The 17,687-nt window shown below is 40.0% G+C and overlaps 1 protein-coding gene across 2 annotated transcripts; it reads right to left on the bottom strand.

Annotated features, from left to right (window-relative positions):
* rundc3b (RUN domain containing 3b) lies at positions 1–15,032 on the bottom strand. Of its 2 annotated transcripts, none has more exons than XM_030393062.1 (11): positions 14,771–15,032; positions 9,201–9,316; positions 8,517–8,650; positions 7,016–7,101; positions 6,681–6,770; positions 5,289–5,369; positions 4,630–4,804; positions 4,035–4,192; positions 1,999–2,148; positions 1,406–1,524; positions 1–1,187 (listed from the first exon to the last, which is right to left on the bottom strand). In XM_030393062.1, the coding sequence occupies exons 1-11, from the start codon at positions 14,863–14,865 to the stop codon at positions 1,042–1,044; spliced, it is 1,350 nt and encodes a 449-aa protein (XP_030248922.1). In that variant the 5' UTR covers positions 14,866–15,032; the 3' UTR covers positions 1–1,041. The 2 variants fall into 2 exon arrangements, with proteins under 2 accessions (XP_030248922.1, XP_030248923.1); XM_030393063.1 differs by having other exon boundaries at positions 6,681–6,767.
* Positions 15,033–17,687: the final 2,655 nt, after the last annotated feature.

Genomic DNA, 17,687 nt, shown 5'->3' with positions numbered 1-17,687 from the left:
TTTGAGCAAGTGGAGTTTATTCAAAACGAAGGATAAAAAGGCAAACAAATCCAATCTGCTGTATGTCTGTGCAAATGGCTGCTGGAACAAGCTAAAGGCAAAGTCATGAGATCAGTGTTGAGGTACATGGCTGGTCACCAGTAGTACAAATTACATTACAGTGATATTCTGCAAATAAATGTTTCTCATTCTCAAAATATCTGTTGAAACACTGATCATTTGTCAGAGTTTCAGGAAAGATCTAGCCATTGAAATACTGCATTTGAATATTTAAAGGGAACAATAATAATAATTGTCTGTCTGATAAACCCAGAACTGAAGGATGAATATCAATTATAGCGATCATTACCTGAGAACAAAATCATGTGATATTGATTTATGCACAACATAAAAAAAAAAAAGATTCAAGGACATTTTCACTTCAATGTGAGACGGTATGCAAAATCTTGAATACAATCTGGTAAAAGTGGAGGCAAAGTCACCACCATAAATCAAAGAAATTGCTATATTTAAAAAAATTGGTGGCAGCAGTAACAGCACAGCAGATAAAAGACCCTGTCAACGCCAGGAAATGATTCGCAGTGACAAAGAGACTAAACGTTGACCGAGGCTCACAGCATTTTGTGTTATCTCCTAAACTCTGTTCTGATCTACAGAAAAAACACGTTATATAGAGGTGAAAACACCTCATCATCACTGTCTCCTCAACATTGTAAAGTAATTCTTACATCAACTTTCTAATATTTTATTTCCAAGAAAGGTAAAAACTAATGCTCCACAGATAAAAAAAAACAAACAACAAAACAAATTTAAACATATTGATGGGTTTACAGCTGGAGCTTCTCCGTGAAGAGTCAGAGGTTGTTTGAACTGTAATGGAACATTAATAAGACATTATTCAGCCTGAAGGAGCCGATTCAAAACACATGCTACGCCAGATCTCAACTCCCGAATCTGACTTCCATCTTAAAGCTCTGGGCTCCACATACAGAACATAAACAATATCACACACATTTAGAAAGTTCCTGGATTATCTGGTCCCTATGAAGGAGTGATGCCTGGGCTGCTGATCTCTGTCGCTGGACTGGCCAAACACTCACTAGACTTCAGGCTGGCCAGAGACTTGTAGCTGGCGACTGAGGTCAGTGAGCCACACAGACCTCTTAGAGACGGAGTTTCCTCTTTACCTGAACGACACATGATTCATACTCGCGTCAGTGCTTTTCAAGCTGCAAAACACTTGACATGCAAATATATTTTTAAAAGCCATTAAATTTTGAAATACAAATAAAGAGAATAAAACAAACATCTTTAAAAAGCAAGTCTAAAATACTGAGTTTTTAAAAGTGACCTAAAATAAGACAATCAAAGTGGAGGCCCTCCTGGACATCAGGGGGAGACGTACCTTGATGGGGCCAGTGTGGCCCCGGTCTGGACTCCAGACTCAGTGTGTGTGACGGTTCGAGAGACGTCTGGGAGATGCTCATGTCTGCAGAGAGCTGCTCCAGACTCTGGAAACTCTTCCTGCCAAGAGGGGATAGAGGGTCATTAATCAACAGAAAATGAATAGAAAAATGTTTTCTATAATGGATTAATTTGTTTATAATTCATTTAAAGTCCCGGATTCACAAAAAGGATGATTTACTTATTTTCTTATGACTTGTAAATTAAATATTTTTGGGTTTCAGACTCTGAGTCAGACAAAAATTAAATGTTGAATCTTTTCCACCAGCTTGGAATCTGTAAAGTTGCAATTAAAGTAAACATTGCTTCCAAAGTTTCTAAGTAAACTATTGTCTATATATCTACATAAGAAACACACCACCAATCTCAATCTAGTGGCAGTCAGCTGCAATGTTTTTCTCTAAGAACAACACTTTAGCAGGGTAAGAGTAATCTAAGCACTTCATAAATCAGTTAATTAATCAATTAATAATTAGTTGCAGCCCTAAACCAAACTAAATTTGGAAACTGGAGGATGTCAACTCATCTACATACTCCTCCCACTGTCCCCCCACGCTCTTCCTGTATAGCAGCGTGTCCAATGCAACGGCATTGGCGTCCAAGGCGACAGGAGATGGCCACTGATTGGTCAGATGGGCTGTCAACTCTTGTCTGGACCGCAAATCGTTGTTCTTCAACACCGTCCTAAAGACAACAGACAGTGGCCAGGGTTACAGAACATTAATTGACTAAATAAACTCTTATTAAAAAAAATATAAAAGCAGGGGAGTTGCTCAGTGTAGTGAGATAAATCACCTGCTCAAATAATATAAAAAGACTTCGACTAGAAGTGACTTCTGAGAAAGATCCGGTGTGTAGGATGTAGAGACGGCCTTTTTTAGGGGGCACTGTACGTTCTCCTGCTCATTTGGAAGAGGAGGGTTAGGTGAGGAGCATTCAGCTGGTTAGATGCTACTAAACCCTACACACAGGACCTTTTCATTTTTGCCTTTGTTTCTTTTCAAATACATAAAAAAACAACAATTCAAGGCTGTGCAAAGACTACAAACATAGTATCTGTGGCACCCTTTTTGTTTGGTTGATTTTAATTTCCCTCTACCATGCACTACTGTCCGTCAAAAATATATGTACAAAAGACGTTTAAAAAAATAAATAAACACATGTAAAAAGAAAACAACAACTACATAGACAAAAGTCTTGAAAAAAGACTAAAAGCTAATGGCAGACACATCAGCTTGGTGATATTATTGGCTGTTCTTAGCTAATCACAGATACATCAGTTTTGAAAAGTGTCACCAATATCATACATAGTTGGCAATGACAAGTTATTTTTCCAATGTCTACCTCAGTACTTGGTTACACTCGTCTGTCAAGCATTGGCGTAAGAGAAAATAGAAAAGAACACCAGCCGATAGATCAATATCAGATTTTCGGAGTCACAGACATTTGTTTCCGTCTCAAAAATGCTGCATCTGTATGGCTCTACAGACTATCTGCTACCTGGTCCTTCCTTACGAAATCATAAACCTTCTGAAAGATGTCCCACACAGTTAATCTTCCATATCCGTCACTGTCGATCCTTTGAATTGATTGTGTTTTTTTCATCCCTCCTTTCCTGTCTATATACTCACAGAAGCCCCTGTAACACATGAACTACTAGCCTGAAATTGTCCGGACATTACCACGAGGAGCTACATGTTCCAACATAAATGTCTGAACCAGTTCATCCAGACAATTAACAGACTTTATTCTGCCAGTTCTCCAGTTCAAAGTCCATGTAATGTCCGATTAAGAGCATGTTTATATAAAGTAGGTCACTGAATTCAGAGCGATCGAGTGGGTTTTGACTGTATATTCCTTTGCACATTTTCTTTGATTAGTCTCAGATACATCCATTTAGCTTCAGTAATGGTAACCACCCCAAAACAGTCATGATCACTGACGAGCCGTCCTCCTCCTCCTGCACGGCCAACCCATCTGAGTATTTCCATTTTCAGACAATCTTCTGTTGAGTGCTACATTTGTAAAAGGGCAACTCACTTCGTATGTGAAAACAGGTCAAATCACATTGTCGTTCCTCTGACAGTTTTCACCATCAGAGCATCTCTTTATATCAGCGCCTCACACTTCATGTCGCTTTGCTTTTCACTCTTGATCTGCATTTGAAAACGTACACTGACTCATCACACCAGCTTGAGACTGCAGCTTCATCTCCAAAGATCGTGACACAAATCCTCTCGACAGACCTCGTAGCCAACTCTGAATAAGTGATCGAAACCGAGAAAAAGCGTTTTCTCACTGATTGGGGCATGGAGCGTAAAAAATTAAACTTAATGGAGAGACACAACGCTGATGCAGCTCGACCTCGTGGCTAAAAGCAGCGCTGACTGTGATTGATTCGACAACACACAAATAACAAACCACCTGCAATCTCCAGGCTTCTTGCTGTGCCCTGAATGTCAAATTCACAGCTGGGTCTGCTGCAAAGACCTCTCCACCTTATCATCAGCGACCTCACATGCACTCCCTGACAAACAAACACACACACACACGGTTGGTCCTGAACTTACAGTTGGTCCTGTAGCTCCAGTACGATGTACTCAAGCTGTTCTTTCTCCAGCGAGTGGGAGAGGTGTGTGTCTGCCAGGCTCTGCTGAAGGGCTTTGTTATGAGATACAGCCTCAGACAGCTGGGCTTCTCGGAGACGGACCAGCTCTTCCAGGTAACCCTGAGACAAAGCACACGGACAGAGCACACACATCCTCTGTTTTTTTTTTTCATTTGTTTGTTTGCTGCCGTCAAGGCGCTGCTGTTTGAATTGCACAACTGAAATCTTTGTTTTGGCTCACAGCAAATTAAATAACCAGAGAGAAGAGGCTGCCGTGAATGAGTCACAGAGGGAAGAATCATTACAGAGGCTGTATATGTGAGAAATACCTGGCATTTCCTCCCAGCACTTCACAATTCCAGCTTCTAATTGTCATGCAGACATCAAGGAAAATGTCACACTGGCATATATTACTATACAATTTGTTTATCCCAAAATAACAGTAATGTCACACACCCACCCACCCACCCACCACACCCACACACACCCACACACCACACACCCACACACACACACACACACACACACACACACACACACACACACTGAGGTGCTACCTTCTGCTCCAGCGCCATGCGATACTTCTGCTCAAAGCGTTTGCACTTGGTGACCAAGTTGCTCTGCTCGGTGAAGATGGAGGCGGCGGTGGCCATTTTGTCGGGGGTGCTGCTCTCGCTGCCGCTGCTCCCCATCGTCCTCATCTCCTCCTCGTCGCTGCTGATGCTGTCCGCACTGCAAGAGGAACAAGCAAACTATTACACATCTGATAGAAAAAAAAGATGAAGTCTGGCATTTCGTAGATGTTTCAACAAATCTGCTGTACATGCCGACGTAAACATCATGCAAAGCTGCTGTTATTTTCAAGTTGTTTGGAGACTGAGTGGAGGGCAGTGGAAAGGGCAAGTTAAGCATAATGTCTAAAGAACTTACGAGAACAATAGCGCAGATGTGTTATATTATTCTTACCAAAATAAATTTTAGTCAACAGCGGCCCTGTCATTCAACTGAACAGGACCCCTGAACATCATTATCAGGTTTATGAGTCATTTTCTTGCCAAATATGACAAAAACGTAAAATTGTGACATAAAAAAAAGAACATAAGGGAATGTGTTTCCAACCTGCCTGTAAATGTTACATGTTTATTGAACAATACTGTCTGAACCTAACTGTTGACAATACACTGATGACAAACGATGAGGAGAATTATTTGAATACCTCTGAGTGAACTTCAGGTAAGGCGTGTAGTCGATCACAGCGGGGCAGCTGCCGTCCACACCCTCTCCTTTCAGACAGAAGCTGAAGAGAGAAGACCGGATGGAAAATCAAAGCACAGTCTCTTTTCTTAGCTGGTTCACAGCTCGATATTCGCATTGAATAATTTAACTGGACATCAAGTGATGCTCAGTGACACGACAGTGTGCTTGCATCGTTCCCCTGACCTGAACTGTCCAGTCACCTTGTAGAGATCCTTGGGAGTTTTACTTTCTTTTCTTCATGGAGGTTTTGTCAAAATACTGACCGACTATATAACAACTGAAAAGACAGACGCCACACAGACGATCTCTAGTCAACTTTTTGTGTGGCTGCAACAAGGAGGATTTTGCGTTGTATCTTATATTCATCATCAATTTTCACTTTGTAGAGACTTTAAAGGGTTTTTTTCTGTCTGAGTCCGAACAAAAACAATTCATTGTTTACATTCAATCTTGTAACACAATCTAACATGAAAACTTTTCCAGGAATGGTTAATTTCACCTGAGCGCCTTTAACATTTGTCCACGAATGTCCAGTGTTATATAAAAATGTCCAAACTAGTGAAGTGAACCCAACAATAGCTTTACCAAATGTGAGATCTCTTCTACTCATCTCATCTGAGGCAGTATCAACATGTTGCAGTAAATACAATCACATTTGTCCCAACTTAGTGAGGACGAGGTTTGTTTTTGTGGAGACAAAAATGTTGAATCTACTTGATGTTTGTTTTTGAGGACGATGTAGTGTTCAGCAAATGTCCCATTTAGTGTGTTTAATCTACCATTGAGGAGCTTCCTGGTGTTGGGTATGTGATTTATTATTTGAGGCGTTCTCTCTTGACCCATCACATAATTCTGCAGCGTTAGCAAGTGATGCACCTGTGTTAACCCTCTGGTCTGGTATCTCTGGTAGCTGCCTTATATTGCTTTAAAAACCTTTAGAAAATGATGACCACCAGCCCGCATCACTGTAATTTACTCAACCTTACTACTGATCTGCAGATGCATTAGTCTGAAATACTGCAAAATGATATCTTGTGGCGTCGGCCAAAGTCTAAAAAAAATTGGTATTTCAGGTATTTCGTCTAGGTTCTATATATTCTGCACTATTTCACCTATTATGATTTTCCATCAGTGAGGAGAAGCGGCTTCTCATTCCATCCACATCCTTATACTCAACTCTTTTTGGATGAAAGCCTCTCGGCTCACCCGCTAAATTGGTAAAAAGATTGTTACATTTCTGATTGTACTTTGCCAAAATCCACCTCATGCAGGGAAAACCAAACACGGGCTTTGCAACGGAGCAAGCAGGACTGAAGAACAACAGTTAGAAACGGCGGATAGCGAAGGGCACCTGAAGTCGATGGTGTTGAGTCCGATGAGTGTGTCTGCCAGCAGCCCCGCCTCCTCTCCCAGCATGATCGCTCCGTCTTCGTAAAACCTCCTCCAGTCATACACAAACATGTGCGTACATTATTATGCATTCAGCTCACACTCCTCCATAAATCAACTGAATGGGAATTAAATACAAAGTGGGGCAGACAGGTGCAGCTGCAGATGCGCGGTAAGTACATAAGAAGATGTAAATGTATCCTGCAGCACACTGATGCTGGAGACAGACCAATCCTACATGTACTTGATTTGATTTGGGTGAACAGGAAACTACAGTATATGAACAACATTAAAGACCTGGTCGTTTTGAAGTCCCTCAGTGCAGATGAGATGTACTCTGATAATCTTTTCTCCATCAGGACCACTCTGATCCACGCCCTGCCCTGCAGAGAGAGATACCAATGTCACTGAGCTGAGTGGAGGCTTATATCACACAAATAGACATCAGCAACACAGGATATTCAGGATAATACTAGGAGAGTCTGCAGCCCTGATAGCTGCCCTGTGACACTACACATCGGCACAGCAGGGCTTTGAGCTAAATGCTAACATCAGCATGCTAACATGCTCACAATGACGATGTTAAACATAACACCTGCTTAATGTTATGTTTATGTTAAAATGTTAGCATGTTTATGTTTGGATGTTTGCATGCTAGCATCTGCTAATGAGCACAAAAACAAGTAGCAGCTGAGGCTGATGGGAATTGTGACTCATGACCTATTGATTGCGCTGGATTGAACTGAAAAATAGAGACAGAAATGGTCATGAAATAAAAATTTAAGTTATTTTACTGTGTATACTTATTCAGGAAGTCACATTGCAATCAAGATCTAGTTTACAAATGAAACCTGAGTGCAGAATTTAAAAAGTAAAAAAACCAGACGACAAAGCAATATTTTATCATCAAGTGACGAGATTACGTAATTTAAAGCCATTCAAAACACAAAATGTATCAATTAATGAAAGTGGCCTCAAGGACAGGGGTGACAAAAAATACATGAAAAAAATCGCAGTGATGAAAGGTTTGTAAATTGAAAAATAGAGTGACAAAATGTCAATGGATTTGACAAACTTGATTGATATTTTGATGTTCTGATGATCAGCTGGGCTGTGTTACTATCTGTGGTCCATCAATCACAACAACATACATTTATCATATACAGCAAGCAATTTCTGTTACTTCCAAAATGTCAATACAAATCCACATGTTGTTGATCGCTCTTGCTTTTTATATACATGTTTATGTGCTCCTTGTTTTACCTACTTGTATGTACATAATACTTCTATGTTTAATTCTACTTTACATCGAACAGCTCTGTGGTCCTTGTTCTGTTCTTGTCAAATTCAAAGAAGTCTGATCCCTTTTAATGTCTGCACATAAAAAAAAGCTGATTCTGATTCTGTTAAAACTGCAAAGCTGAGTTCATGACCTGAGCGTGTGTGTGAGTGAGACTGAAGTCTTTTTTCTCACCTACAGCCTGACTGCAGAACAATATTAGCGCCGCTTGTTTGCTCTCTTGCCCTCGGGGAAAGACTCAGTCACATTTTATGACCATGTGTTTTCTTAACATTTTTTTGAACTTGCTTACTTTGTTCTATTGTAAAGCAATAATAGGATAAAGCACAATTAGGTAAAATCACAATGCATGACGGTACCTTGTGTGTATGTGTGTGTGCTGTAGATAGATCGTAACTTTTCTGTTTTAATTTCAATGCTCTGTTGGCCTTCAACATTTTTTCTTCCTTCTTGCCGCCTACACTAATTAATCTGAACACGGGACAGTTTTATCCTCACTTTGGCTCTTGATGATCGCACGTTCTCCATGCTCTCGATGCTGCGGATGCAGTTATGAGGGACTTTACTGCAGGCCGTTTTTATGTAATCCCAGAAACTCCGAGGGCTCTCATAGCCAAACCAAGTTGTCTGACCTGACGAGAAGAGAAAAACAGAGGTTTTTACAAGCTTTAGTCTTCATTTATAGTGCTCGTGAAGGGCTTTGTTAACCAGAAATTACACTTAAGTGATATTAATGGTGCACTCATTAGACTTAATTTCTTTTAGTGGTTGTTAGGTTGAAGACAAAGACAGAGACAAAGACAGGTCAGGCCTGGTATCAGTCTGTAGTTTAAAAATAGGAAAACACTGTGTATCACGCTAGGAATACTTTCCACCAGTGTCCGTTTACTGACACTAATCTCAATAAAGGGAAATGAGATGACGGCAGCCATCTAAACGTGACCTTAAGAGATGAGTCATTGTAATTTCACAATCAAATTTTGCATGTCTGGGTCCTGATGGGTCAGCAGTAAAAAGACACATAACCACAACTTCCTCTGCTCTGAACATTCAAATGATGTAGTAAAGTAAAACTAGTATTGCATTCTGTAGTTTTAATATCACACATGTGTTTAAAGTCAATTTTGGTGCCGGTTATGCTTCTGCATGTATGCGTGAGGATGAGAAGAGGGTTGTTTTTACCTTTGAGTCGATGACTGAGGATGTGCTCCAGGATGGAAACGAAGTTAACGAACTCTGGAGATGAGTCATCTATCGTCTCAAAACAGGAGCGGTCCAGCAGAGTCTTCACTGAAAACCTGAACACGGAAAAGAATGCACATACTGATATAAGGATCAGCTACTGGACATGTGGCTTAAACGGCAACTTCACCAATTTTATGCATAGAGAACGTAGTAAAGAGGATGTCACCGGGGTTTATTCTTATCTCAACTCATAGACTGCGAGGAGCTTTATAAGCATTTAGGAGGGTCTCATGACAAGATCCTGCTGGTTGCGTTGTGGGAATTGTAGGATCCTGACTTTTTAGAGGTTGACATATACTAAAAAGTCAGGATATATATTTACTATTCTTTGTTTTAAATCTGAGTCCCAACTTCATTGAAGTGGGCTTCCTTTAAAATGTGTGAGGGACATATGCACATTTTCTTACACTGACATTTAAAGGGGCCCTGTTGAAGGGTGTGTTGTGCTGGAAGCTGGTTGTTATTTTATGTTAACGGCCACCTTGTCTAAACAAAAGTCACCTACTGTTGCTCTTTGTTAATGGAGCGGAGAGAGGTACTGAGTCAAGAACATGCATGAAACCGCATCCTTTGGACTATCTTGGAAAATCCGAGTTCTTTGCAGAGAAATCCACGGACCAGCAGTACTAAACAACTTAAACAAATTGTCTACAGGCTCACATTTGGCTCATAATAAAGTGACTTCTACATATGAATCAATACAAAATGTTACATAGAGTCCCTTGAGTGATAAACTTCTCTCTTTGTTGCTGATCTCAGACTTGAGTGATGTCGCAGGTGAAAACACACTCAAAATGGTAATGCAGATTGGAACAAATGCACAGAAGACCAAACAAACAAAAGAAGAATCGCCTTCATCAACACAACAGAAACTCCACTGAAGATTATTTTCATCGTTCTGAACTTTCTTTCTCTCATAAACAAGAACAGACCAAAAAATAAACACATCTGGCCCTCACAGCTGTAAAGAGGCTTCGATCAATCTCCCGTGATAAAAGCAGTCGTGGCGCGCCGCCCACTATGACTGTCACATGCACCGACCGACTCTGCTTAATCTGATTTCAACTAATTAGACAGGAAGGAGAGTAAATTGACATGGCTGCCATGTGTGTCGATGTGTGTGTGCGTGTTCAGAGAATACTGCCAAATTGTGCAGAGCGCTTAACATCAGCCAAATAATCTGACTTCAAATCTCTCTATCTCGTTGCTTAGCAGCACAGTGACCACAATGTGTCTTCCTGTGAAAGAAGACAAAACTGATTGATTTCATCTCTATTTCCATGGATAAGAGAAGGAGCTTTAATCACATATCATGCATATTAACTACCAGACACTGTGAAGAACAACCCTGCTCTGTAGAGCCAATTAGACGGACTGATTCACCTCTCAGTGTAGAGAATATTATCCTGTGGGTTATTACTTCTGTCAACATTCACACAGTCAAAATCTACACACATGGACACAAATTGAGAAGACTGAAATTTCCTGAAATAAACTGACTAGAAAAAACACCTGTACATTATTCTGCACATATCCACTAATGAATAATGATGTCATCAGTATATCGTGTTTGCAGTTAACGTTTCTGCAAACCACAGATATGTCCAAGGTGTCACATCACGTTATCATTATATGCTTATTAGCTGGCTTTCACATTGGAGGGTAGAGGGAATGGTGGGCTGCCAAACGCTCTGGGGACATTTCCAGACATTTATGTGGCGATCAAAATAGGTATTTTAAGCCAAACCATGATGTTTTTCTCAACCGTACCAACTGTTTTTGTGCCACAAAAAGCAACACAACATTTTTACTTATTGGAGCTTTTGCAGAAACCTTATTATCTAACATTTCATCTGGCAATCAGGTTGTGTTTTTTTCCCTTTTTTCTCTTCAGTCATTGTGCGTAAATGTTGTTATCAGTCATCTTTGTTACAATCATTGCTCGTCTTTGGCTGCTTGTCTGTGTCTGTTGTATTGTATGTTTTTATTAGGGGTTGAACGATATGGCTTTTTCAAGGCCGATACTGATACCGAGTGTTAGAAATCAAGGAGACTGAAAACTGATATTTGGGATTGATTTTCACAACAACAACAAATCATACTGTGTCACATCTTTGAACAACTAGTGATGGAATTAATCTAATTAAAATTTACACACGTACTGTTCATAAGTACAATAATGAGGTACTTCACTTGAGTATTACCATTTTCTGCTACTTTATACTTCCTTTCCACTACATTTAGCTGATACTTTTAGTTACTAGTTACTTTGCAGATTCAGATTATTCAGTATTTATAGGTTATTAATTGTGACATTATACATATCAGATAGTGTTGTGGGCATGACACTGTGTGAGAGGATGATGTATCAGAGCTGAAGAAGCACTTTTTTAAATTAGTTCATTTTATCGGCAGTCTGACAGAAAAATCACAGATACTGATAATCAGAAAATGCTCAATATCGCCCCCGATATCAGCCAGGGACGATAATCGGTCCACGCCTAGTTTTTATTCCTGTATAAGAGTGTTGTGTTCTGTGTTTTATTCCTAAAAAGCCTTGCCAGGGACTGTAAGAAAATAAGTCATGGCTGGCAGTTGTATATACATTACATCAGTTGCATTTTTATTTAGGTGTAACAATGTCTACATGTTGTCATGATGACAACAACTTTACTATCATACCTGAGGGGACCTGAATGCAACTGTTGGGTCAAACTGAGTGATCTGACCTGAATAAAGCCGTCCTTTAAGAGTCCGACATCCCTGACATTTGAAGTCTCAATACATCCACAACACTGTCTGCCCAGCTGGCTTCAAATGTAACTCCTCAGGTTGTGTTTTTGTGATTACGGCGTGAAAACTCTGAGTGAACAGTACCGGCATTGAAGATGTGACAGCTCTGTTGCTATGTAACTGGAAACAATAAACGACTTCAGCTTTGTTCCCTTTCTAACAAGAAAAAGAAAGTGAATGATTTTTTTTTCTGTATTTCTTTGTTGTGCTCTTGAATGAGAGACGTTTCAAACATCCGCAGACTCGTGATGTGACAACTAGTGAACATAAGAAGGGGCCAATCATTCACACCTGGGATCACCTAGCCCTAGCAGCCCACATGAAGGCCGGTTGCACGTGACCCTGACGACTCTGTAAGGACACTACCACACAGAGTTTAAAAGCCTGCAACTCCCCTCCAGTTGGTTAGAACTGAACTGAACTTCATTATGTGTTTATTAAACGTATTTCTAATTCACATACTTACAAAGAGGATGATGGTTTTAGCTGTTACATTAATATGAGTGTGTCTCGCACCTCTGTCTGATGGTGTGTACAAAAATAAAGAGACTGTGATGTAATCAGGCCTGGTTGGAATAAACACGGGGGGTTTTACGAAGGAGAGTGAAGCTGGCGTATCTAGCCTACTCAGCGTTTATGTGGACAAAGACGTTCGAAGAATCGGAATCTCTTCCACATAAAAACAGACAAGATATCTAAACTCAAGATGAAAAACAACATGCCATTTGAATAACAGAGAAGAAGCATCTGGGAGAATCTTTTTTTTTGTAAAACAACTGGCACCTTTTCAGATGGCAGCTGTGCAGTTGTGTTGAAGGCGACCGCAGCAGCTTCATTACAGTCGACTTCCAGCGGAGATCTACTCTTTTCCAAAAGCTTAAACCCTCCCACCAACAAGCAGCAGTCTGCTAATGAACCAGTCGATACACACTCACACTGTGCAGGCAGGCATTATTCAAAACCACTGAACTTTAAGTGTAGATCCTCAAGTTCCCAAAGATACGAAATACAGCGCGCGAATTTGGAGTCTGGAGTCAAATGTGCAGGCGGCCGGCTTTCTCTCCCAGTGTCACACATCTTGTGTAGTTTAAAGCAACATCTTGTAACTTTTCTACCTTAAAATAACAGCTCCAGAATCATTGTGATTGCACAGCGTCTCATAATAGGGTGAATGGTGTCTCTGTCGTCTTGTTTCTGCACTACGTTACTCCAGTGAGAGGTTAGGATCACAACCTCACCAGCATTCTCTCACTGTTACGTCTTGTCCTGATATTTCAGTTGTGTTGTCCGGCCAAGACATCGTTTATTATCAAAAAAAACTTCAATTCTTTATATTTGAGAAGCTAGAACAAGTAAATATAAGACAATATTCCTTAGGAAATAACTGCAATTGACCAATAATTGATCTCGACAACCTGAGAGCTACAGCCTAACTGGGGTGAAAATGGATGTAAGAAGTTGATTCTCTCAGCTTTCACCTTCTCTTCCTTCATTTTGCCGGTCTGCCATCGCTCGTCTGACTCTTTCCCTCCTCCACTTGTGCCTGTCCGAGAGTTGATGGCTGGTGTGGAGGCAGAAACAGACGGGAGAGGACCAGACTGGTCAGCAAGCAGCACCTGCGTCTAATTACTCTTCATTTACATCTGTTTAAATGACAGTAATGGAAGTAAGACTACCTGAGCATGCTGCACGGCTTGTCCCTAGAAAGGCTGAGCGGACACCAGCTGGAGCAGGTGGTTCATTATCAGGTTGCTTTCTGAAGTTCACCTCCATTTCTTCCCTTTTTCTCTGACCACTTCCTACTCCTCTGTGGTCCTGAACGCAACCACAGGGACCATCTGTAGTTAAGTGACATCTGCCAGCAGCACAGAGAGGACCACAGATCAATACTCAGAGCAGAGCGCTCTTCACCTTCGAGCAGGAGAAACAGGCAGGCGACATGCGCATGCACACCTCAGCATCTTTCTGCTGCCGCCTTTCTCCATATTTGTTTTTACTCAGCTTATCATTTATGAATGCACCGAGGGGAGCAAGGTCGTGTCCTCACCGCTGTTGGAGTCCTGAATGTTTGTTCTGGAAAAACACCAAATGTACGCAGTCTTTACCAGACTCTGAATATATCTGAGTTTGGAGCAAAACCATTCAAACAAGAGAGCACTTATCTACTTGAAAAATACACTGCTGGTATAATGGAAGAGGGGTTCAAAACTGTCTTCAGATCATCAACTAGGGACATAAAGCAAAAGATACAAATCATGAAATCGAGAACACAAAAACACATTTTTTGGAAAAATTCTTTCTGATGGCTAATCCACTTGTTTGGTGGGGGAATTTGGGCTCAGTATTTCTAGAATCCCAGACTAATCCACACTGAACAAATTATGAGGGTCATTAAAGCTGAAATGTGATTGCATGAATGTTTAATGAAGACTCGATGAGGCTGCTGCTGCTGCTGCTGGGCGTCAATGTGTGTAGGAGAAAGTGAATGAATGAAAGAGAAAACACACACACGATATGTATTATCTCTTATGCATTCTCTAATATTTGAATGCACTTTCTTCTGTTTTATGTTTTAAATGCTTATTAAATCATGTTTTTTTTTTAAATCAGGATGGAGTCAAGATAACCTCACTCAACAAATCTGCCGTCAGAGACCCAGACGCTGTTTCATCCTGCCTGTCATTAAAGGAGAGATCAATGTGAGGGATTCCCACCTGCACACCGTCAGCAGGTTCCTCCTCTCCACCGCGGCGCTCCTGCCCGCTCCCCGCTTGCGGATGAGATGTAGCCCCACGCCGAGCGACGCCATCCCCGACCCGAGTCCGAGGCTGCGGCCGGAGGCGGTGCGTTCAGTCCCCGCTCCGCTCCCTCTGCACCAGGGTAGGACCAGCTGTCTCCGTCACCTCCGAGGAACACACGCTGCTCAGCAGTAGAAGGGAGGGGAGCGACGGGAGCCTGGGCCAAGACAGATATTATGTGGCTTCCGGCGGGAATTTTCAAAATAAAGGCTCATTCTTCATATCCGAAATGAAAAAGCAGTCAGTTATGTGAAAAGTTCCAAGAAGCCATACTTGAATAAATTAAGATTGCTTAAAGATATCATTATCTTCATATCAAATGTAGTAAATTGACTTATACATGCCTTAAAGCCAGTTGCATAGTATTAGATATACATTTAAATTAAAGATTTAAACTGAATAATCAGTCAGCAAACACTTTCTGTGGGCTTAATATGACATCATGCAATTAATTATATATTATGATATAAAATGATATGATATGATATGATATGATATGAAAACTTGAAGATGGCATAACTGAAAACTCATATGAACATATTAGTTTTTCGGGGAGATTCTGCTCATGTTCTTTGCTCTAGGAATTGATTATTTGCATTATTATCATTATTATCATTATTATTATTATTATTATTATTATCATTAAGTGTGACAAAATTCTTTGCAACAATTTTTTTTAGACTTTTGTGTATAAAATGTAATTTACAGAAAGTAAAATTACAGAAATTAGGTTAAGTTCGTAATAGCAATAATTATAATTTCCCCATGTTAATTGGTTGATTCCAACAGAAGGCTAACTGTCTTTATAACAATCTTTTCAGGTCGGAGAGGTTCTTTCTACATGTTGATGCTCTTACTACTTAACACCAACTTTGATTTAAATGGCTTAAATTTATTTTGACGGTGCATATGACCAGCCGGAAGTATGATGCTGTTATTAAAGGGAGTTGTTGTTGACATTAAGGAGTCCTGAGAGAAAATATGATTTTCAGCCTGTCATCAGTGTGAGAAATGAAGGTGTGAGTGGCTTCTGTCTGTCAGACAGGAAATGACCTCATGAGTGAATGTATTGCTGCTTAAATTTAACCTGGTCTCAGCTGCAGGTGTTAAAAAGCTGATTCACCAAACCAAAATGAATGAAAAGATTCAGTATCTTATATTCTATTCTGTAAGCATCACACTGTGTGTCAGCATGCAGCTGATGTTAAAGGCCCAGTCACCGCTGACCACGTCAACCACAGGTACAGTTTGGAAGAAAACATAATGGCATACATTATTTATTCAACTCTTTTTTCTTTAAATTTGGAAATACATTTGTGACTGTTATGTTGTGTTTCTGACCTGCGTTTTGATTCGTGGTTCTCAACAGATGCTCCTGTTTACATGTAAGATCAGTGTTTGTGTCTTTGAATTTTCTTTCGTTCTTGAAGGGGGAGAGCGCCATCCAGTGGCCCCAGAGCAGACAGCACATTCTGGCTGAGTTCCCTCCATATTGATACACCCTTGCTTCCTTCACTTGTTACTCCCCCTCACTCCTTGGCTCCCCTCCACTCATGACGAGGTCACGAGGATATGGGTTGTGAGGTCAGTGTGAGAGGTGGATGAATGAATGCACCTCTGTTGGTTTGAAATGCTTGTAGTTACATTATCAATACATTTAGAGCCATTTGGAACAATGACTAGTGGACAGTCTGTGACTGAACAAATACAAACCACCATAGAATGTGAATTAATCCAGTAAAATAATTACTATTACACACTTAAATTTGATAAAGATGTAAAAAAAAAAACATTAGGGCCATGATTAAATTAGTCATTGTCTAGCTCTGTTGAATTACATCTCAATGTCAGTTGTTTTTGAGAATGTGATTTTTAAATTAATTTAAAAAAATCTTTATTAGTTAATACCTGAAATGTAGAAAAATGTAGGTTTGCCCTGGTGGGTGTTTTTGTGCACCTCAATCCAGGTTGTTTCTAATGCTGTAGTGTTGTTGAGTTGATTCAGCATTGTAAAGGAAGTACTCAGATCTTTAACTCAAGTAGAAATGCCAAGAAAAAAATGTAAAAATATTCTGTTACAGGTAAAAGTTCTGCATTTAAAATCCAATCAATGCTGATAACCTTTTACTTGCTCTCTTAACGGTTCACATTTGTCGTAACATTTGTTTCCATGTTTGCTGTGAAGCACTTTGGTACAAACTCTGTTTGTTTTAAAGCGCTCTATAAATAAAATTTGACCTTGACCCTCTAAAAGTACGGAAGTACAACCCCGATTCCATAAAGTTGGGATGCTGTGTAAAACACAAATAAAAACCGGACGCAGTCATTTGCAAATCCTTTATGACCCACATTCAATTGAATACAGTACAAAGACAAGATATTTAATGTTAAACTTTATTGTTTTCTGTAAAAATACACTCAATCAACAGCAGCAGCATTAGACTGGGAAAATTGTTAAGTTCACCAAAAACACCTTCCACTATTAAACAGGTTAACTGGTAACAGGTGATAGTATCATGCAAGAAAAGGAAAGAATTTGACATTGCAAACTTCAACAAATAGTGGCCCCAGTTCCCAAACTAAGTGCTTTAAAAAATATATATTAAAAAAATGTGATGCAGCGCACTGGTAACATGGCCCTTTTCTGGAACATGTTGCTGGCATCAAATTCATAATGAGTGCATGTTTACAAAAAAACAATAAAGTATATCAGTGTGAACATTAAATATCTTGTTTTTGTACTGTTTTCACTTATTATGGCTCAAAAAAGGATTCACAAATCATTGCATTCTGTTTTTATTTATGTTTTATGCAGCTTTCAACTGTTTTGGAA

This window comes from Sparus aurata, chromosome 17 (genome assembly GCF_900880675.1).
Source record: "Sparus aurata chromosome 17, fSpaAur1.1, whole genome shotgun sequence".
Taxonomy (NCBI): Eukaryota; Metazoa; Chordata; class Actinopteri; order Spariformes; family Sparidae; genus Sparus; species Sparus aurata.
Note: the sequence above shows the minus strand (reverse complement) of the source record. Positions and strands in the feature narration are given on the sequence as shown.